The sequence below is a fragment of the Solea solea genome, chromosome 21 (genome assembly GCF_958295425.1).
Source record: "Solea solea chromosome 21, fSolSol10.1, whole genome shotgun sequence".
NCBI lineage: Eukaryota > Metazoa > Chordata > Actinopteri > Pleuronectiformes > Soleidae > Solea > Solea solea.
In genome coordinates, this window is record NC_081154.1 from 11405636 (window position 1) to 11428140 (window position 22505).

Sequence of the window (22505 nt, forward strand, 5' to 3'; positions counted from 1 at the left end):
CTTTGATTGTAATTACTGTTCTCTTTGCATGTCAAGAATATACACGGCACAGAAGTATTTGTATGGTAAACTAAATGTAAGGGTTATATCTTGTGAAAGGGGCAACAAATGTGGAAGAACAAAAAAAAGACCCAATCCACTTTTGCAATGTTTTCCCTCCTGTTTTCAGTAATGATTGTGTAAAAAAAAAAAATATATGTTTTTTGTAAAAAGTTTATGACAAAACAAAAATACAGTGTTGTGCAAAAGTCTCAGGGCACCACCAGCTTCACTGGTTTTATTTCTGTCACATTTTGCGATCATTTGAGTGGAATGACGCGACGGAAAGTTGGTCTTATGTGTATATTAGCAAACCGTCAATGAGTTTAACTCAAGCATGTGTTAAATTAACACTTGTTTGTTTGTTTGAAAAAAAAAATGTGATTTTAAAACCGCATACACTATGTTCCAATACAATTATTGAGAAATAATTATATCGCATGGTCATTATGGAACTGCTAAAACAACAAATCGTGGTGGGCTAAGACTTTTGCACTATAAATATAAATATATATATATATACATATATGAAATTTGATGTTGTTTTAGTTTCATGATGATTTTCTTTTCTTTGTACAAGACGTTTCCTGTGGTTCTTATTTATTTTTCTAAATAAAGTGTTGAATTCTGGCCATTTTCTCAGTATAGCCATGAATCATTCGGCGTATGAAATGTCAACACAAATAATGGCTGTCAAGTCAAGTCAATTTTATTTATACAGCCCGACATCATAAGCACAGTTTGCCTAGAGTCCAGGGCATTAGAGTCCGTACAGCAAGTGACACCCTCTGTGCTTAGTGCGAAACAACACATTTACAGAGAGTGAGTACAAAATAAAGACCAGGAGAACATCAATGACAAATATCATCATCACTATGATCCGCATCATCATGTCCAGGGTGGGACATCATGCCTCTTGTCCCAGCGCCATCTGGTTTTGCTTCCAAGGATGGATGAGGATAATATTAACGGTAGCGGTAATGAGTAGCTGTGGAGTCAGGGATACACCTGTGAAATAAGAACAAAGGGAGATATGAGAGGAAGAGCACACAACTACATGGGGGGGGAGAGGAAACAAAGTTGTTGTCATGATAAAGTGTGAGAGCTGAGAAGAGGGAGGGAGAGGGAGACACAGAGAGAGACAGAGAGACAGACAGATAAGCAGAGAGAGCTGCTCTGTTCCCCCAGCAGTCTAGGCCTATGGCAGCATAACTAAGCGATGGCTCACAGTTCACTTCATTAAAGAGGAAGTCTGAAAGCTCCTGCCTCTCATTCCACTCTGAGAGACTCTGGGACCGTGCTGTGATGTTTTCCAAATCCTGACTGAGAGTGGGATCAATACTGTGCAGATAACAGCTTGTTTCACGGATTTTAGAAATAAAGTGGAGGTAAGTTATAAGAAGATAATTAGACAGAACATCCGGGTCGAGGCTGGGTTCTTCAAGTTTAATTACGGCGACTTTAGAAGACGCTGGTACATAGCCTGCAAGTAAAGAAAGAGTTATCTGATACAATATGTGATTGTTAATTAATGATCCTTTAACATGGGGAGGAGAAATGTACCATTGAATTTAGCCCGGGGAGATCTATAAGACATGGTGTCGATACATCCTGAGGTTATTAAATTACAGAAGCAAAACTTTGTTTTTTTGACATTTACATTTTCCTCCTATAATTATCATGTAGCCTTAGGCAAAAAAAAAAAAAAATCACTAAATAACATGAAACTGCATATAGTTATCACACCCACTGTGGCACTAATGCAACATCTGTCACTCAGTATCAGCTGACCAATATCACTGAGATGAAAGAGATCCATGTCAGATAACAGAGCAGCATCAGTGTAGGTCTCATGTGTCATCTGTGTAACCTGTCAGGGGGCTAAATATGATGGACCATATTTGACTATGGCGCCCTGCAGAGGTCAGAGTTGGTACTCAAACTGCCCAAGTAAAAAAGTGGAAGTGAAGGGTAATCTCAGTCAGTCATCGTCTACCGCTTTATCCTCCACCAGAGGGTCGCGGGGAGGGGGCTGTGCCAATCTCAGCTACATCGGGTGATAGGCGGGGTTTGCCAGTCCATCGCAGGGCCACACACAGATAGAGACAAACAACCATTCACTCTCACACTCACTCCTATGGTCAATTTAGAGTGTTCAATTTACCTAATCCCCACATAGCATGTTTTTGGACTGTGGGAGGAAGCCGGAGAACCCGGAGAGAACCCACGCACACACGGGGAGAACATGCAAACTCCATGCAGAAAGGCCCTTGTTCCAACCGGGGCTCGAACCCGGGTCTTCTCGCTGCTAGGGGAGAGTGCTAACCACTATACTACCGTGTGGCCCGTAAAGGGTAATCTGTCATCCCTATAGTCAAATTCTATATTTTGTCTTAAGTAAAAGGAATAAAACATGCAAATTAAAAACAATACTAGTACCGCGCGCGGTTCTGAACGGGTTCGAGCCGACCCACGCGGGTCGCCGTGTGCCACGGCTCCCCGCGTGCCTCGCGCTCTCACCCGTTCATTCACCGCGCGCGGTACTAGTTATTTTCAGTACCAGTTATTTTCAGTACCAGTTATTTTCAGCGGCGTCCCAGCACATGTCGATCCAAATTTCGGGGGGGATCGGGCAACGTATGGCAAAGTTATAGGGCACTTCCTGTTTAAAATGGCCGACTTCCTGTTCGGTCAAATGCGCGTCCGTAAACGTGTTCAGGGAACTTCCCTTGTCTTACATATCAAGTTTTTTTCAGATCGGACAATCTTAGAGTTTACTTCCTGTTTCGGGCATTCCACTTCCTGTTGGGAGGTCATCTTTTGCAGACATGCTCAGGACAGGTCCCTGGTGTCACATATAAGGTTTCGTGCAAATCGGACAACATACGGCAAAGTTAGAGGGCACTTCCTGTTTACAATGGCCAACTTCCTGTTCGTCTCTGGAAACATGTTCAGGGAAGGTCCTGTAACTCACATATCTAGTTTTGTGTCAATCGGACAATGTAAGACTTTACTTCCTGTTTCGGGCGTTACACTTCCTGTAGGGAGGTGACCTTTTATGGACATGCTCAGGACAGGTCCCTGATGTCACATATAAGGTTTTGTACAAATCGGACAACGTACGGCAAAGTTAGAGGGCACTTCCTGTTTAAAATGGCCGACTTCCTGTTCGGTCAACGGCGTCTCCGGAAACATGTTCAGGGAAGGTCCAGTAACTCACATATCTAGTTTCGTGTCAATCGGACAATGTAAGACTTTACTTCCTGTTTCGGGCGTTCCACTTCCTGTAGGGAGGTGACCTTTTACGGACATGTTGAGGAAGGGTCTGGGGTCCCACATACTAAGTTTCAAGTGGATACAACAATCCCTGTTGGAGCAGCATCAAAAACTATAAATGTAATTCTGTCTGCTGTCACCAGGGGGCGCTGTATTTGAAATTGAATATTGTCATATAGACGTGTTCAGGGCCGGACTGTCATCAATCCTTGCAAGTTTGGTTCAGATCGGACCAGGATTGGCAAAGTTGTAACAGTTTGTTTTTTTAGAATTTTCTACCACCACCAGGAGGCGCTGTTTTCAAAATGTACCGTTTCAGCAACATAGTCGTCTTCAGCAACTAACCATCATCAACTATAGCAAGTTTGGTTGGGATCAGACCTTCCATCGCGAAGTTATAAGAGTTTCATTGTCTGTTATGAAAAATTATTATTATCTCCAATTTTGGCGCCCCCTATCTCGTACGCCATACAATATTTTAAAAAGCTTTTGATAACTTTTGATGCTCAACTCGTCCACATTGATCTCACCAAGTTTGAAGGTGATCGCACAAAAGCTCTAGGAGGAGATAATTGAAATACAAGCTGTCATATTGTCTGCTGTCACCAGGGGTCGCTGTTTTCGAAATTGAATATTTTCATATGAACGTCTTTAGGGCCGGACTATCATCAATCCTAGCAAGTTTGGATCAGATCGGACCAGGATTCGCGAAGTTGTAGCAGTTTGATTTTTTGTCCCGAAAATCCGACTTTGCGTCGTTGCCATGGCAACACCGTTAAACGATTTGTCGTCATATTGCTCACGCATCATCTACCATGTGTTTTGACTGTTGTCACCAATTTTGAGTGCAGTACGATTATCTGTGTAAAAGTTATTCCCGAAATTGTAAAAAAACTTTTTTTTTGTGTATTTTCTTTCACCACAAGGAGGCGCTGTTTTCAAACTTCACCGTTTTTTCGTAGACGTCTTCAGCCATGGCCCATCATCAATGGTAGCAAGTTTGGTTCGGATCGGACCTTCCATCGCAAAGTTATAGGAGTTTTATTTTTCTGATGCGAAACATCAGAATCATCACGAACTTTGCCGCCCCCTATCTCGTGCGCCGTGCGACATTTGAAAAAACTTTTGATACCGTAAGCTCCTCAACTGGTCCACAGGGACCTCACCAAGTTTGAAGGTGATCGCACGAAAACTCTAGGAGGAGTTAGTTCAAATACCATTGCTGCGAATTCGCCAAAATCGCCAAAAAATGGCCAATCAACCCAAGATGGCGGATTTCCTGTAGGTTTCACAGGAAAGTCGTCATCGACTTTTTTGACCGTCCCCACCTAATGAACGTGTGTACCAAGTTTCGTTCACGTACGTTAAACCCGACATGAGTTGACCTAATAGAAGTTTTTTGCGTGACTTTTTAGCCCCTCCCACTTCCAATTTTCCACGCATTTTCCCCGAACGACTTTCAGACGTAAATTTACACCAGGATTGATGCGGTCACAAAAATCTGTGAGTTTTGGGGTATGGGAAAGGCCTCAAAAATGCGATTTACTTTTAGGAATAATAATAATAATTAAAGCTGCAAGCAGCGTTGTACGGGACCTCGCGGCCGCCACCCTCTACCGGCATGTCATGTATAACGTGGGCTCTGGCCGGGTTCCTTATCTCGCATGTGAAGTTTAGTGCAGATTGGTCGACGTATGGCAATGTTACGGGTCACTTCCTGTCTGGGAGACCTACTTCCTGTGTGCAGGTCATGGTTTGCAAACATGTTCAGGGTGGGCCCTTGGTACCACATATCAATTTTGGAGCCGATTGGTCAATGTATGGCCAAATGACAGGGCACTTCCTGTTTCGGGCGACCTACTTCCTGTGTGCAGGTGATGTCTTGCAGATGTGTTCAGGACGGGCCCTTGGTACCACATATCAAGTTTCGGGCCGATTGGTCAATGTTTGGTGAAGTTAATGGGCACTTCCTGTTTTGGGCGACCTACTTCCTGTGTGCAGGTGATGTCTTGCAGATGTGTTCAGGGCGGGCCCTTGGTACCACATATCAATTTTCGAGCCGATTGGTCAATGTATGGGCAAATGACAGGGCACTTCCTGTTTCAGGCACCCTACTTCCTGTGTGCAGGTGATGTCTTGCAGACGTGTTCAGGGCAGGCCCTTGATACCACGTATCAAGTTTCGGGCCGATTGGTCAATGTTTGGTGAAGTTAGAGGGCACTTCCTGTTTCAGACGATCTACTTCCTGTGTGCAGGTGATGTCTTGCAGATGTGTTCAGGGCGGGCCCATGGTCTCACATATAAAGTTTGGAGCCAATCGGTCAATTTTTGGGCGAGTTACAGGGCACTTCCTGTTTAGCGGCGAAACGCGATAATCAAAATGGCCGACATGGCGTTGGGGTCAAGTTCGCATTCGTAGACGTGTTCAGGGGCGGGGTCTCGAGTCACGTATGAAGTTTCGTGTGGATAGGCCAAAGTATGGCGAAGTTATAGCACACGTGTTGTTTCGTGGCGAGCCGCCGAAATTCGCCAAAATTCCGATGGCTGCCGTGGCCACGCCCCTTTGAATCTGCGAAAGTTTTCTATAACTTTAGATCTTGGATGGGTCTGGAACAATTTGACGCGTTTTCCGCGTCGCTACGATGAACGCCCTCAGACAAGTTCGTTCAGTTACGAAACTTGTAAAACGCCAAGATGGACGCCAAATCCAAGATGGCCGACTTCCTGTTGAGTCGAGGTCATGGTGTCAAAAGGATTTTTTGTTCGGCTTGCGCCGAACAATCGCCCCTCCAATTTTGGGGAAATTCGGTGAAACTAAATTTTGCCTGCTCCATAGGCACGTGACCTGTGGGGGCGCTACTGAGCCATTTTGCATAGTTTTTTCGCAATTCCACTATTTTATCGAATTTTTCGGCAGTTCTGATGTGCGTGCCAATTTTCGTCCGTTTTCACGCAGGGTCAGGGGGTCAAATTTGAGATCCCGTGGCATGAAAGAAAATAATAATAATAATAATAATAATAATTCCTAGAATAACAATATGTCCTCGCCCACTGCGTGGGCTCGGACCCTACGCGCACTGTGTGAGTGCTTGGTCCTTGGTCCTTGCACACTACTGTGTTTGTGCACGGTCCTAGGTCCTTGCACACTGCTGTGTGAGTGCGCGGTTTATGTTGCTCGAATTACAATAGGTCCTCGCACACTGTGTGAGTGCTCGGTCCCTAATAATAATAATAATAATCTTTTGCATTTCAATAGGGTTCTTGCAACCTTGTTGCTCGAACCCTAATTATTGCATTTAAAATGTCAGTCAAGTGAAAGCTGAGTATTAAAAGTTTTCATTCGGTATAGGAATTTTAAAAAAGAAGCTTCCGAAAGTAAGGTCAGTGACCCCTGAATAATCTTATCTAAAATAGAGCAACATATGACGCCAGCTGTGTGTGTATGTGTGTGTGTGTGTGTGTGTGTGTGTGTGTGTGTGACAAATACACAGTGCAATCACACCTGTTATCCTTCACAACATCCGCAGGGAACAGTTGTAATGTTCTGCTCACGTGTGTCTTTGTGTGAGCGAAATGTGATGATATGTGTATGATTCAGATTATTTCAGTCGGCACAAATTATACAGTAAAAATAATAATAATAATAATAATAATACATTTGTGAGTCTATATAAATAATGTCATTCAGTTTACCTATCGCAAACACAAGTAAAGTCTCCGGTGCTACTGAGGACATGACGCACGATCCCTCTTGGCAACTGCACACTACATTAAGCATTAACAAGCCGGTCTGCCAGGAAGTCGTCTCTGTTCGCCATGTTAGCGGCTATTTTGTCATGTGTGTGACTTGTTGAGCTTTGATAGTGAATAACTATAGCTATGTTCAGAATCACACTGGTCATTTTCAAGGTGCATGTGACAAATGATCAGTAAAAAACATCCAGAGCATATTTAGTTTTTACCATCACCAGCTACAAAAGGACCAGTGTGTAAGAATTAGTGACCTCTAATGATGAGACTGCTTGTTAGGAGACTATGGTGGCCCTTGCGGACCAGAAAGGATGACCTATGATCAAGCTGCTGTAGGAATATAGCGACACAACATGGTGGCCCCGTAAATCAAGACCCTTCCTTTAGAAAAAAGCCTGTGCATGCCTTTTGAACAAAAACTCAAACAAGTGTTATTCTACATATGGTTTATACTGTTCAAATTTCAAATTTAACATGCAAAATCTGATGTTCGTGTACAACATGTTTTTTTTTCTCAAAATGTTTTTGTTTTTCTTCATTTTAACTTCATTAAAACTGCCAGATATTGAACGTGCAAACGTGCACTTGCTCACAGGACATTTTTTTTATGGTTAAAATAAGCAAAGAAAAAAGTCCAGACGGACATTTTGAGGCTTAGGTGTTAAAGGGTAATAACATGTGACAGGATTATTCTGTGATTCCTAAATGTTACAAATTTGGGCCCATAAATAGCGTATTATTATTATTATTATTATTATTATCATTACTATTATTATTATTATTATTATTGTTATTATTGTTATTACACTACACTTAACTGTGTGTGATTTCATTTGAACAGCAGTGGCTGGCCGATCACATGCACAGACTCAGACAGAAGCTGTTTCAAGGGAATCAGCACTGGTAATGTGTCGTTTCCTTGTCTCGGGCACGGTGAAGAATGCGAGCATGAAAAGCAAATGACATCAGTACAGTGTGCGGATAATAGTGTGTTAGCAGCATAGCAGCATGAACTGATAGCAAAGAGAGTGAATGAGAGAGAGAGAGAGAGAGAGAGAGAGAGAGAGAGAATGTGTTGCAGTAAGAGGGGTCTATATTGGCCATGTGAATTGGCAGTGAAGCATTCTGGGGCTTCGTGTTTCAGGCCTTATAAGGGCCACGGCCCCCAGTGCCTCTGCTCGCGTCGGCTATTCTTAGGCTGTCTGTCCCTCACCCTCAGCAACCCTGCAGGCAAGAAACTCTTCTCCATCTTAAGTTTAAATTTAATGTTGGGTTATTTGACAATTTGCTTCGAGTTTTTCCTCAGAGTTGAGGTTTGTTGAGGCTGTTGTTTGACTTGAGGAAAAAGAGCTTTAGGAGGAGCTTTGCCCTTTATTCTCTATCTGTGTGTGTGTGTGTGTGTATGTCTGTGTGCACGCATGCGTCTGTCTGTCTGTCCACACATATGTGTCTCTGTGTGTATTTGTGTGCATGGCTGTGTGTCCCCGCATATCTGTGTGTGTGTAACAGACGTTCCTCAGCAACACCACAGCCACCAGAGGGTGTTTGTCCTGACGAGTGGGCGCAGACACGGAGGTGAAGCCAGGACTGACAGAGGAAGTACCGGTCAGGACAAAAGGATAGCAGGGGAGGACGCAGAACAAGGGAAGGCCGAGCAGGAGGAGAAACCACACAGCCAGCAGGAGTTGTTATCAGGGGGAGTGTTGAATTAGAATCCAAGATGAGTGCGTACACAGTGACTCTGAGTGGCCCTGCTCCATGGGGCTTCAGACTACAGGGCGGAAAGGACTTCAACATGCCGCTCACCATCTCCAGGGTAAGGACAGAATCGACTCACACCGGCTCAGACTCAATGTGACAAAGCCACTTCCAAAGCCAAATCTATGTGACACTGCAAAACAATAATCTGATGTGAGGAAACAATGCACCGGCAGTGTCACCCACACTATGATCACATGTGACAAAAACCTTACATCAGTGACACCAAACTGAAACTAAAGACTAATATTACACACAGCTCATTATGCCGATCCACACTCATCCCAGTTTTAAGCACAACACATTGTGCTGCAAGGTTAATGTTTCATGGCCTTCTGACTAACTCAGTGTTTTAATGATCACAAAGTGCTACAGGTTTTTAATGAACCTCCTACAGAGTAAAATACAATTGAACCCTTTTATCCATTATTGACGACAGGCTGTTTTCAACTTTGCATGTGCATAATGATGTATGGTGCACACCTGTGATTAGTGTGTCTGTCTGTGTGTGTGTGTGTGTGTGTGTGTGTGAGCGTGCGCTAGCAGATTGTGTTGGGGTTATGTAATGTTTCTGTAAATGATGAAGACATGGACGGCTCACATGTAATCTGGATTAGGTTTCTAGAATAGAGCAGTAGAGGAGACACTTTCCCTGGGTGCTGGTGTGGCTGCACTGGTTACATGAAAATGTGCTCTCAAGAAACTAAACGAAACATTTTCATGAAGATCTTACTCTGGTAAAGACAGGGATAATTCTCAGCTCAGTAGAGTCATATTGTTAATTAAGGGAAGGGCAATTATTGAAGTATTTAAGATTATTTTTTATTTAAACAATCATAATCCACTACAATACAAAGTAGGTCACCCAAATGTATTGTTTTACATTAATAATGTAATTTTTGTAGGAGGGAAAAGCAAATATGAGTTCATGTCTCTGTGAGGGTCTTCCTCTGTTTCCCTGCCCCCCCCCCCCCCTCCCTCTCTCCCTCGCTCCCTCCCTCTCTCTGGCAGGACTTCTGGTGTATTTCAAGCATTTCCTTTAAATAGCATTGATGGTGGATGAGGTGTTGGATGGAGAGGGGTCGGAATAGGACAGGAAAGACGCAAGGCGAGCGAGGAAGCTAATGGCAGCTTGTGTTACTATTAGTAAGCTTATTCTTCCCTTACAGTCTTTGGCCATAATGACAGTGGGACGGACGCCGGGAAAGAAGAAAGTAGAAGGACGGTGGGGGGGGGGGGGGGGGGGGGGGGGGGGTTTAGAGGAGGTGAATGTGTACCTCAGAAAAACAATGTGGGATATTTACTCTGCTCGCTTCCACACATACGGCCCCTGAGTCTAGATTGATGCTCTGCTGGAAGACAGTCTGTGTTTGTATTGATTGACAGCGACACAAACCTGCTCGTTGATTGGCCTTTGATTCCATTAAAGATTTCACCTTATCTCAGGGAAGAGGAGGGCTTTGATTCAAGTCAGGTATGGCTTGATTTGTGTCACTTGATGTGTGTTCATCCTGAGGTCACGATGGGCGGCTCTGGCAGGTTAACATGAAACACTGCAGTTTGACGTGACAAGTCGGGTGCCATTACAGCCTGACATTACTGCCGTGGTTTGGATTTCACGCGACTTTTGCCAAGAACTAAGAAGGCAAAGAGGAACGAAGAGTGGGCTTTGCTGCTGTCCAGTCATTTTATACATTTATACACGTTAACCTAACCTTATTTAACACGTGTCACCAATGTCATTGTGCTCTATTTACATTCTCTCTTGAGGCTGAGATATTTATATTTGGAAAAAACACGTCTCTGTTCTCCGATTGGCTGCTGTCATTGAGCTAATGCACATGAAAAAAAAAAAGGGAGAAAATAACCCAGAGTCTATTTTTATCAACTGATCTAATGCATTTTGGCACACTGTAAAAAAAAAATAACAACCATTAAAGTAATTATAACTGCTCATCTGTCTAAGAGAGTGCTGATCTATGTCCATACTAACAACGTGTTATGTTTGATTCATATGAAAACATGCCTGACAGCGGGGGTCACGTGCCATCATGTGGCTACATGTGGTTGATTACACTGGGTTGGCCATGCAGAAGGTCTTGTGGGGCTTTGAGAATTCAAATACATCAAACAGCAACGAAAAGGAAGAGAACAGCTGAGACACTGCAGCATGATGGATGATGTAAACACAATAAATGTCAGCAACAGGTGTGTGTGTGTGTGTGTGTGTGTGTGTGTGTGTGTGTGTGTCGGTTTGGGGAATGGGGGGGTTTGGGGGCACAGTTGGGGCAATCATAGTGAAGCCACAGACAGTATTGCTTATTTTTAACTCTTAACAAGTCGACTGTAAGCCAAGTCACAGTTCAATCACTAATGTCTGGTCTTTGCAGCTTACTTAACTGAATATATTTTTATATTATTTAATGTACCTGAAGGTCTGTGACGTCATTTATTGCAAAGATAGAATTTAAGTTGATTTAACCATCGCAAACTTCCATTCAGTCCATGTTGACTCTCATTAAAAATGTGTCCTGCTTTTTCTTCTGCCCAATCACCAGAAATCCCGCTTGCTTTTCTCCTCATTTATTTCACCAACAGAGTCTCGTATTCTTTCTGTGGACATTGTTCTTACTAAAAAACTGTGGTTCCACTCCGTTGGTCGACCTAACGCAGAGAATCTCACGCAGGCCCTTCGTCTGCGGATCAGATGAACTATTTTGCTTCATCAACTTTTCTCCTCTCCAACTTTAAGTCTTGTTTGCCGAGCTGCTGATGTGAACTGAGGCGTTATATTACAGAGGAAATCACACATCAGCTGAGCTGTGCTGGCCTGGGATTTGAAGTGGACAAAATGAACATAGTGTAATATCCTGATATGCATCAAAGCTCTCTTTCTTTTATGGAATGACACCCACTCTATAGGGCAATTAATACCAGTATGCAGAAATCTTTATGTAAAATGTCTGATTCCCATGCTTGTGTGTCGGTGCGTGTCTGACTTGCCTCGTTGACCCTTCACAGATAACTCCGGGCAGCAAAGCGGCAGGCGGCAGCCTGGCCCAGGGCGACATCATCTCAGCCATAGATGGGGCGAGCACTGATGGGATGACACACCTGGAGGCTCAGAACAAGATCAAAGCTGCCTCCACCAAACTGATGCTCTCCATGCAGAAGTAATCGACCTGCACACTTTCCAGAAAACACAATTGAAGCCTTCAGTATTTTTGCACGTGTTGCATCAGTGGTCAGACACATAAAATGGATCTGCAGTCGATGATTTGTGTCTGGTATGGCCAGATTTCCGATCATTAAATGGGATTATGCAAATATTTTTTCCACTGCGGCTGTAGGCAGGATGTTTTTGCAGGATGTGAATTTATTAAAACAAAAGCGCTGGAAGTATCAAGTTCCCAGGCTGAGGCTGAAATGTCTAAGAATGAGAATAAGAAAAAGTAATATTTGAGTGAAGGGAGACGTGACAGTTTTTTTGTTTTTTGTTTTTTTAAAAGAGAAAATAACCAGTCATTTTAAAGAGGGTTTTGTTGTTTAATCTACAGATCAAGACGCCCTGCACCAGTCCCCACAGCAACTCCAAGAATGGACTCACCCATGCCAGTCATCGCCCACCAGAAGGTACAAACCCCCACAGTGCCCTCAAATAAACACAAGTCAGCACACACACACATACAGGTGATCATGGAAAACCTAACTTACATATATATATATATATATATATATATATATATATATATATATATATATATGTATATGTCTGCAAATGTGATTCCTGTGTTTGTGAGAACTCTCCTCTTTGTAATCCCACACTGGTGTTGCACACTGCTGCCCTCTACTGCAAATTATTCACAGTGCAACTGCTTTGCAGAGGTCAAAGGTCAAATACCAACCGCATGACAGGGAAATTAAGACCAAACAAACCACCACCCCTCCCCCACCGCCAAGTCTAAAGTGTCTAACTGGAATCAACATTTTGGGGAAGTTCAAATAGAAATGTCAGTGTCCTGTGACAAAAATGACTCCCAAGTCCATAAAGAAGGATCTAGAGCTCTTCTCCACCAGAGTCAAAGCTCCTGCCTCCTCACCAACGGCAGCAGGACATTTCCCCCACTGACCTCTGCTCTCCTGAAACTCTGAGAGAAATGATGCTGATGCAAAGAAAATGAGGAGACGGTTCAGCAGCAGCTCCCTGGGGAGTTTCTTCTATGGAGTCGGTTAAAAAAAAAAGGGATGATTGATAATGAGTTTAATTCATTCAATTCCTTTATGATCCACTTTAAAAGACGACACACTCACAATCTAATGTAACAAAGGTAGAAGACAAATAAAAGCACACACACACTTTGCCTGTTTGACCTCACATGAACAGGATATAGTCAGAACTTTCCATCGTTCCCTCACATGTGGCACTATTCAGAGGCTGCATACACACAGACATAGCTGACCAGCAGCCAGGTTACAGAATAGCAGGAGATCAGACTACAGGGCCATTTGAGGATCTTTATTACAGGCAGATGTGACACACTGAACTAAAGGTCGGGTCGCCACAGCGTCGGACTGAATCGTTTCAGTTGCTGTTGGAAAACGTTTCAAAATTCATGTGGTCAAAAGTTGAAAAAACATGACTGCACAACTCTTGTGAATGGTATTGGTTCATTTATTGTGAAATAATAAGGAACTAAGGAGATGATGGTGCAAAAAGTAAACCGTTTTGGAGAACTTTCATCTCTCTGACTTCCCCTTTTGAGGCTCATCTTCTAATGAATGTCTCTCACTTAAAATTGCTGTTGAGTTGCAAGAATGAGATTTTTCTAGGAAGAAAAAAAAGGGGGAAAGAAGCAAAGCAATGTCAGGCATTAGAAACATGTCACATGCTCATGTAATGGGTCATGGAAACATGTAGTTCAACTTATTCAGTCAAACTAAAATAGCCTAAACTAAAAAAAAATATAACTAATGAGGTAGAGAGTGATATTACATATTTACAAGATTATGTAAGTTATAGATTTATTCGTTTCATGAAAAGATAATTATCAACAATGAAGTGTGTTACTCAACTCCAGGTTCATCGTTTCCTCTCAAAGATGTTTTAAAATACATTGACGATGCAGATACAATTTCACTTTTATATTATCAACTAAACTCAGAGGCACTGAGACATAACTGCACTAACTGAACTGTATGTTGCAACAGCAGGAGTGTGGATACAGTTACTGTGAGGGAGCTCACCTCAGTGGGATGGGTGAGTTTTTAGTCGAGGACTCAGTCCGAACTGGCCGGAGGTAAATTTAGGGGTGTAATCTGCTCGGCCTCTGACATTTCACATCCAGATACCAGTCTCTACTAATGCATTGCCCCTCTGGAGCTGGGCCTCCTTCACACTCACAGCCAATCGCTACAGTCAGGTGTCGGGGAAACGTGCTCCGGACAGACCACAGCACGATGACGGCAGCGTGCTCATGGAATGTTCTGCTCTGGTTACACGTTAGCACTCTGAATCCCCTGAATGCCTCTTTTCCAAACCTGAGATTAGCCAACCCATCTCTCCCACCCCAGCCTGGCAGGACAGAGAGGTCCCAAATGTGAAGCATGTTACACTTCACCTACTGCTTTACCTTCAGTAAATGTGTGTACAGTAGAGCACTCTGTTCATTTCTCAGCCCAGTGCTGTAGAAGATGGGAAATATTCCAGCCATGGAGCCCCCTCATGTGTTTCCTTTATGTATAATGAAAAGTAATGTCTTACAAAATGATCATTCCTGTACAATTCCTTGCACTGAGAATAAAATGTAGGATTTTATGATAGTTTTGTTGGACAAATCCTTTATTTGTTTAGCACCCCTGCCATTACTGCAGTGGACAGACTCAAATTCATACATAATAATGACAACGGTGGAATGTACCACCTCAGTGTGAATTACAAAGTGACGTGAAGACATATATTATATGTATCATTAAATTAGAGAACATGTGCGACATTGTAGAGTCTCTATTGTAATTCTTGGCATTTTGGTGACTGTATTTCCACGTAAATGTGTTGAACTCCTTTTTACACGTGCTACAGCGAGACCACTCGTCTCCTGTTTGTCTCCTGTATGAAACGGCAGCTGTGGTGACGTACGTGGATAAGGTGGCCTGTGTGTGTGTGTGTGTTGTGTTTGCGTCGTTGTGTATATTTGCGTCCGACCTGTGCTATATGTGTCCCTGCAAACTGTCATGTGATTAAGACACGTCTGCCGTTGTCACTCACCCACCCCCGCGCTGATGCAAGGGAAGCTGGGAAATATTTTGGCGGTGACAAGCGGCTGCTATTCTGACCTGTACACGGGGATTACATGGAAGCGCTGCTGCATAGCTTCCCGCAAACACACACGGTGCCATTGTTATCACCAAAATTCCACTCATGAATAATTACATTCTCTCCTTCTGTCTGTCTGTCTGTCTGTCCATCTCTCTCTGGTGTGTTTCAGGTTATCGCAAACACAGCTGCAAAGTCAGTACCGTCCCATCTTCCATATTTAGTGTTGTGCATGAAGTCTGCTTGGAGTAGCAGGAGCAGTGGTTTGTGGAGATACTGTGTGTCGTGGTGTCTACACAACATGGATTCATGTGTGTGCAGTCAAAACTAAAGCATAACGTGTAACTATAGTGTGTGCTGGTCAATTGTGTGTCCGTGTAACTTCAGCAACAACTTGCAGGCAAGTTATTAACAGCATCTGGCCCCCAGAGGTGGAAACTTAAAGGTCAAGTGCGTAAAGTTTAGGAGGAAAAACATTTTAATAAATATAAAATGAAGCTTTATTAAACAGTTTATGGAGTAGTTTGACTGTATGGTGAATATACACATAACTAAAAGGACCAAAATCATCACTTTGAAGAATATTTATTGTTTATATTTAATGGTTTTCCACCTCTGCTGGTCCCTCTTGTGGATATGAATCAATTTGTAGTATCTAACTGAATAAAAGCATGAGCTGTAGTGAACCAGTAAAAACATCATCTGCAGTGTGTGTGTGTGTGTGTGTTCCATTGTGTGTCATTTGAAAAAAAAGCACATAATAATCTGTTAGCATATCTGGCTTTCACTGGTCTCATTTCCCTTTGGGTGAAAATGTATATGTTCAAACATAGAGTTAACCCTTTAACACCAGCGCATCGCAGATGACGCGTTTGTGCAAGAGCACTTTGCATTACTGGAATTACGTGGCGGTTTGTGCTATCAAAACATTCGGAAACAACAGTTTGTAAAAGCTGTTTCTCAAAGCCAACATGTGCACATCAGCATCTTTGTCTCCAGAGAGGAGAGAGTTGGAAAAACACCTGTACATAGTTTCCATTTTTTGGCCTGTTTTTTGAACAGTGAGACAAAAACTCAAACACTTGTCAATTTTGATATGTGTTGTACTGTTCAAATTCTAAATTTAACACGCAAAATCTGGTTTTCATACAACTACAGTGTTTTTTTTTTCTGCAGTAAATTGTAAATAACTGCCAGATATTGAAAGTTATTCTGGAAAAATTGACAAAATCACTTAGTTACAGAACATTTTCTGGCCCTTTTATGGTTAAAATAAGCAGAAAAGTACATTTTGAGGCTGTTAAAGGATTAAAATGCAAGTCCTGCTGGATTAAGTCTATGTTCCAGTTCCACACGACATAGTAACGCTAACCACCTCTACTCACTGCCCCCTGTCTGTTAGATCACTACACACCAACCCAGTTTCCTGGTTTCTCACTTTGTCTCTTTCTCTGTTGTTTCTTTTCCTCCTTACCCTCCATCTCCCGCCTTGACTGTTAACCTCTCATCTTCACCCGTGCACCTGAAACCACCTCCCTCCCTCCCTCACAGTGTGGAGTACACTCCCAGCTTCAACCCCATAGCTCTGAAAGACTCTGCCCTGTCCACCCACAAGCCCATTGAGGTGAGAGGTCCGGGCGGCAAGGCCACCATCGTTCATGCCCAGTACAACACGCCAATCAGCATGTACTCGCAGGACGCCATCATGGACGCCATCGCAGGGCAGTCACAGGCCAAGGGACACGAGGGGTGAGGTCACACAGTGAAACTAACCTCCAGTCTTTTACCTGCTCTCTACAATCACACACTCATGATATAAAGGGTCAGTTCACCCAAACGACTGCTGCTGCTCAGTGCTGAGCAGGAAGTATTAGTGAAAGAAATATCTTTTTGTAAAATAACATGTAAGGGGGAAAAAAAAGTATTGATATTTGAATTATGGGGCAGGGTTTTTATAAACGGTGTGTTTTTTGTGTCCTGTTCATCTGGGTAACCTGAGCAAGTTTGCACAACCAACACCTGCTCGGCTCATGGGTATCATCGTTTTTAGAGTTAGGGATGAGTCAAAATAATATCCAGCATCAGTCAAAAAAAAAGAATTATATAAAATAATTATAAAAAAGTTTAAATTCAAAAACCCCAAATATCATGTAAATGGTAAATTAAGCTCAGGCTACACCAACGTCTTGTGTCCAGAAGACGAGTGAGAGATACAGTGATTGTGTGGACTCATTTTAAGATAAATGTAAATGTGCAATTTTATAAAAAAAATACAAATAAAAGGGTATTTGTAGATACTCAAGGCTGTGATATTGGAATCACTAGTGGACACAAATGGTATTTAGCCATCCTAAAGTCATTTATCATTCCAAACTGATGAAACAATATCTCAGAAATGTTAATATACTGTATTAATTAATTAGTAGTAAGTAGTTTAATTACCTTCCCCACATTTTGCAAATTGATATCTCACAGCCTCTACAAAAAACAGATACGTCTTGCAAAGAGTTTTTATTATTATTATTATTATTATTATTAGTATTATTAGTATAATCATTATTATTATCATCATCATCATCATCATTATTATTATCATTATTATTTTGGGTGAACCATCCTTCAGCATATTTTCCCTGAAAAGCCCAAACCAAAAGCAGCAGTTAAACACAGACGCACATTTACAGCCTATGCTGCTTCAACTTCATGTACTCCTCGGTGCATTTCAACCACTTTCCTCTGCTCATTTCATCCACAACCAACCAACCACACCTGTGCTGTTCTCCACCCATCCCTCCCCATCATTCCTTCCCGGTTGTGACCTCAGTGAGGAGGCCGGCTCCCCCCTGGCGTAAGTACAGCGGCGCTCCTTTTCCATCCCGTCTCTCCTCATACATGCGTCTCCTCTGTGTCATGATTTCTTAACAGCGTGTGTGCATCGCTCCATGAACTAATGCACCACTGGATCTCTCTGTCCGTGTCAATGGGTTTATGGTTTTTATAGCTCTCCTGGATACAGTGTGTCCAAGATGTTTGACGGATAAACTCACTAACCTAAACTCGGCCAACATGGACTTATGTGTATTGTGGTCCGAGTGTAAGAGAGTGAATGTCATGCTTGAGGTTGTTCTGGTTTTTTTTTTGGAGTCCTGCTCCAAAAGCACCAAAGCCTAAAGTTATCTGATGGGATTTCATGACATGGAATCACATTGGGGGTTTTCTGACTGACCTTTCTAACTCAACATTAAAGAAAACACTACAATCAAAAAAAATGGACCCTCAGAAGTGTAAAGGTGACTTAAACTTAACAGGAGTTTCTTTATTGTGTAGTGTCACACTTTGCTGTTTTATCTTAACTCCCGTGTGACAATAAGCACATTAGACTTGAAATGTTTACTCCTGAAATGTTAGAACAAAAGTAGCCGATGTATAGTTTTCATATTTTCCCTTTAACAACCTAGACAAAGACATTAAACATGGGAGTTTGAAAATGCTCCACCCTTTTTGTGTCGTATCGTTCCAAATGTGAGACAACAAGAAACACAGGACAGATATAATCTCATCTTTGTTCCATAGATTATCACATAAACCGCGCACACACACACTTTCATATTCACAGGTCTAACAGTTGTCTCTCTCCCCCTGAAGTGGGGCTGCTCTGCCCGTCAAGGACCCTGTGGTAGACTGTGCATCTCCCGTGTACCAGGCAGTGATCAGGCCAGACGCAGTATCTCAGGACATGTCTGAATGGGCTCGTCGTGCTGCCAACCTGCAGTCCAAGAGTTTCAGAATGCTGGCCCACATCACCGGCACTGAATACCGTCAGTAAATCCACCGCTTCCACCTTACAGCCTTTTCTCTCTTTCTATTCTTCTCCACTCATATAGGGGACTAACCACGTCTCTCTCTCCATACAGTGCAAGACCCAGATATTGAAGCCCTGCAGAAGTCGAGGTAAGGACGAGTTATGACCTCACTTTTTGCAAACACCAAATTGAGCTCAGCATAAAATGAATACTTCATCATTTTTTCTTTAAGGAAAGATGAGAAAATCAATAGTCTCATGTCAATAGAGTAAATAATGTATCTCAGAGGCCATTGATAATTTGCATACACAGGCTTTATCATCATATTTCTCTGTACAGACATGGATATCAAACGTCGAACCTTGAACAACAATGCAACGAAGTGTACTAACATGTGATATAAGAGTCTTGTTTGTCCTGCCTTCCACACCCACAGAGACAAGTTTGAGTCAGAGATGAGAGGACCTCGCTTTGCCAAGCTGAAGACCTGGCACAACGGACTGTCTGCACAGATCCTCAATGTCCAGAATTAAAGAGGAGCAGGACAGACGAGAGAGAGAGAGAGTGAGAAAATAGAGAGAGGGAGAAAGAGAGAGAGAGAGTGCGAGAGGAGGACCTGGACAAAAGCAGAGGCTTTAACAGGAAGAGGATAAATAGCAGAGAAAAAAAAAAGGCAGGAGGAGGAGGAAGGAACTCCTCAGCGATGTGAGATACTGTTGTAGTAGATTAGTAGAATGTGAGATACTGTTAGTGTGAGAATGCGTAATGTGTTCATAGGATCAGTATTACCTGTCAACTGTATCTGTCTGCTGCTAAGATCTGATCTGGCATTTAGGTTTGTCTTTTTTTTCCTTTTTTTTTTCCTGTTTGGATTCTGTCTCTCTTAAACGAAAGGGAAATTGTACAAAAAATAACGAGTATTTCAAGTGACAAACACAGAACTGATCACGTTTCTTCTACGCCACCCAGTGCATAAACCGCCAAGTCGTGATTTACAAACACCAGTCAGCAGCATGCGTGCAAGACGAAGACACAAGGATAAACACACACTTTGACATTTATCTATATGCACAAATACTGTATGTATAAAACAAACAAACACATGCACTCAAAAATGTATTGATATCAATGTGAATAAATATTTTCTTAAAACTAAACAACCGAGTGATTACGAGTGTTACAAATGAAATGTGTCACTCGTCGTGGCACGTGTCCTGACTGACAGACAGCATTCAGACAGAGCGTCTAACAGCTTTGGACAGGATAATATGAAGATAATATGATGAGCTGGTGGCTCCATGGACAGTAACAAAGCTCCATGAGCGACTTAAGACCATCAGTGCCACATTGTCAGAGCTTATTTTTGTTTGTTTTTACAAATCTGCAGAGCTGCAGACCTCGTGCTCAGACTTGACCATTTGGAAGTGCAGAAAACTATAAACAGACCATATTTTTTGCAAGCACTTTACACACTAAGCTGACACACACACACACACACACACACACACTGCAGCACTATTTTCATTTATGTTTTGTGCTCTCAAATGTTAACCCAGTATTTATTGTCCTTTGAGCTCTGTATTTGGTCTCCTCCTGAGTTAAACGGCTGAATGTACCACCCATAAGTATGTATGTATAGTGTATAATTACTTTAAAATAAAGACTCCTTGGATTTCTTAGTCTTAGAGTAAGCCTTTTATATACTCAAACATGTACACTGACAGTGTCAACTCAAATGCTTCAAAGCATCGCCAAAATGCATTGTGGGTCTTTTGCTTCACTTTGCTTGGCTTTGCTTGCATCGTACGAGTAAGAAGTTTAAAAAAATATTTAACTTCCCAAATGGCAGCGTGCATAATTATGTAAGTATACCAATAAGTGCTAGTCAATAAAATGTATGCACACTACAGAGCTCTAAACAATGGTGGACATCACATCATCATCATCATCACTATAGATGATCAGTCGCCTTCGAGCATTAATGTTACACATAAGGTGTTGGCTTTACAGAAACTGGCATCTTTGTTACTTTCTACAGCAACCTGAGTGGACTCTGGTGATATATTTTGAAGCGAGAGCTTAATATGCAAGCACTGGTGCATGGCTTTGCCAACAGAAAGTGGATGCATAGACCGATTAATAAGAAGAAGAAGAAGAAGAAGAAGAAGAAGAAGAAGAAGAAGGAGGAGGAGGGAAAAAAAAGAGGGTTGTACTTTTCATGTAAGTAAAGGTCACCGTAGTTTCTTGACACACGACGGAAAGGGAGGGCTGAGGTGTCTCATTCTCACTTATTCTTACACACTGGAACTTAAATGACACTGACAAGAGTGAGAAAATCCTAATCGTTATATTCACAGGGAAACTGCGGCCAGATGCAGATGATATTGCACAAGAGGCGGGGCAGATTCTGGACAGATTCTGGACAGATTCTGGACAGATCGCCAGCCTCTAGCACAGGGGTGTCAATCTCAAATGAGCTGGGGGCCAATGAGCATCTAGTCTGGTCAGGAAGGGGGCTGTCTAGATGGGCATGGATGGATGGGCAATATGATATAAGATATTCATGATATTATTACACAGAATTTCAAAGTAAAAAAGCTTCTTTTGATATGGATTGCCATATGCTTCACAACATAAACATATTTATGATGCAAAATAAATCTCTTAATATCAAAAACCGGAATAAATCTAAAATGAAGTCAGTAATAATGTAATTAAAATACCTAACAAGCTCATACATGTAACTTAAAGTTGAATATAATACATTTACTTATGTGTTAATTACAACTGAATGTCTTATTATTACCATTATATAAATATTACATATATACATTATAATATTCTATCACTTCACTGGCAGCTGTGCCTCAGCTACACTCGTCGAAGGCCATGTTTTCATCGATTGAGGGGCTTCATGTGGCCCGCGGGCCCCCAGGTTGACACCTCAACAGTACATGGCCACCATACAAAGACAAAGAACCATTCACACACGTGGAGAATAAAGTCCACATACAAAGACTGTGATGAACCCAGTGAGCCTCTCACAGCAACACCGTGACCTCACCATCATTTTGCTCGACTTGGTCTCAAAACAAACAAACAAACACTGTGTTACTGTGATGCAGCTCTTCATCAAACTGCACACACTTAATACATTCTAAATTCTAAAATATCATAGTCCAATCACTAGCGTGGCCATATTGCTGTGTCATTATGTAAAACTTCATGGGTCCACCAGGGGGCAGTGTGACCCTGTACATTCAAAAACCCAGAAGACGAGACCTCATCCTCTGCAGAACAGCACTTCATGGATCAGTTGCTCCACAATAAATCACTTCACGCTTCTCTCTTCGACTTTATCAGACACGCTTAAAAAAATAAAAAAATAAAATAAATAAATAGGAGGAGAAGCACCAAGAACATTATTCTGCTGCAGCAGTTGTTTATCTCTGCTCGCCACCCTTTGAGTAAAAAAAAAAAAATGTGTATATATAAAAAATGGAGCTGTGATTTAATCAAAAGCATCAACACCGCTGACTCAGCAATATATGGCAGCAGTAGGACCT

The 22505-nt window shown here is 42.2% G+C and overlaps 1 protein-coding gene across 1 annotated transcript; it reads left to right on the top strand.

The window, feature by feature from the left end:
* The first annotated feature begins 8307 nt into the window (after positions 1-8307).
* ldb3b (LIM domain binding 3b) lies at positions 8308-20618 on the top strand. The gene is made up of 10 exons (XM_058621182.1): positions 8308-8378; positions 8575-8881; positions 11845-11996; positions 12381-12456; positions 15309-15331; positions 16688-16885; positions 17961-17984; positions 18782-18954; positions 19051-19087; positions 19376-20618. Exons 2-10 carry the CDS (start codon positions 8786-8788, stop codon positions 19470-19472), a joined length of 876 nt encoding a protein of 291 aa, XP_058477165.1. The 5' UTR covers positions 8308-8378; positions 8575-8785; the 3' UTR covers positions 19473-20618.
* The last annotated feature ends 1887 nt before the right edge of the window (positions 20619-22505 follow it).

What these genes read in the sequence shown, in the direction of transcription:
- ldb3b (XM_058621182.1), top strand. Translation starts at nt 8,786, where the DNA reads ATGAGTGCGTACACAGTGACTCTGAGTGGCCCTGCTCCATGGGGCTTC. An exon ending in CAGTCATCGCCCACCAGAAG is followed by an intron (nt 12,457 to 15,308) that starts GTACAAACCCCC and finishes GGTGTGTTTCAG; the next exon opens with GTTATCGCAAACACAGCTGC. An exon ending in GAGGCCGGCTCCCCCCTGGC is followed by an intron (nt 17,985 to 18,781) that starts GTAAGTACAGCG and finishes CTCCCCCTGAAG; the next exon opens with TGGGGCTGCTCTGCCCGTCA.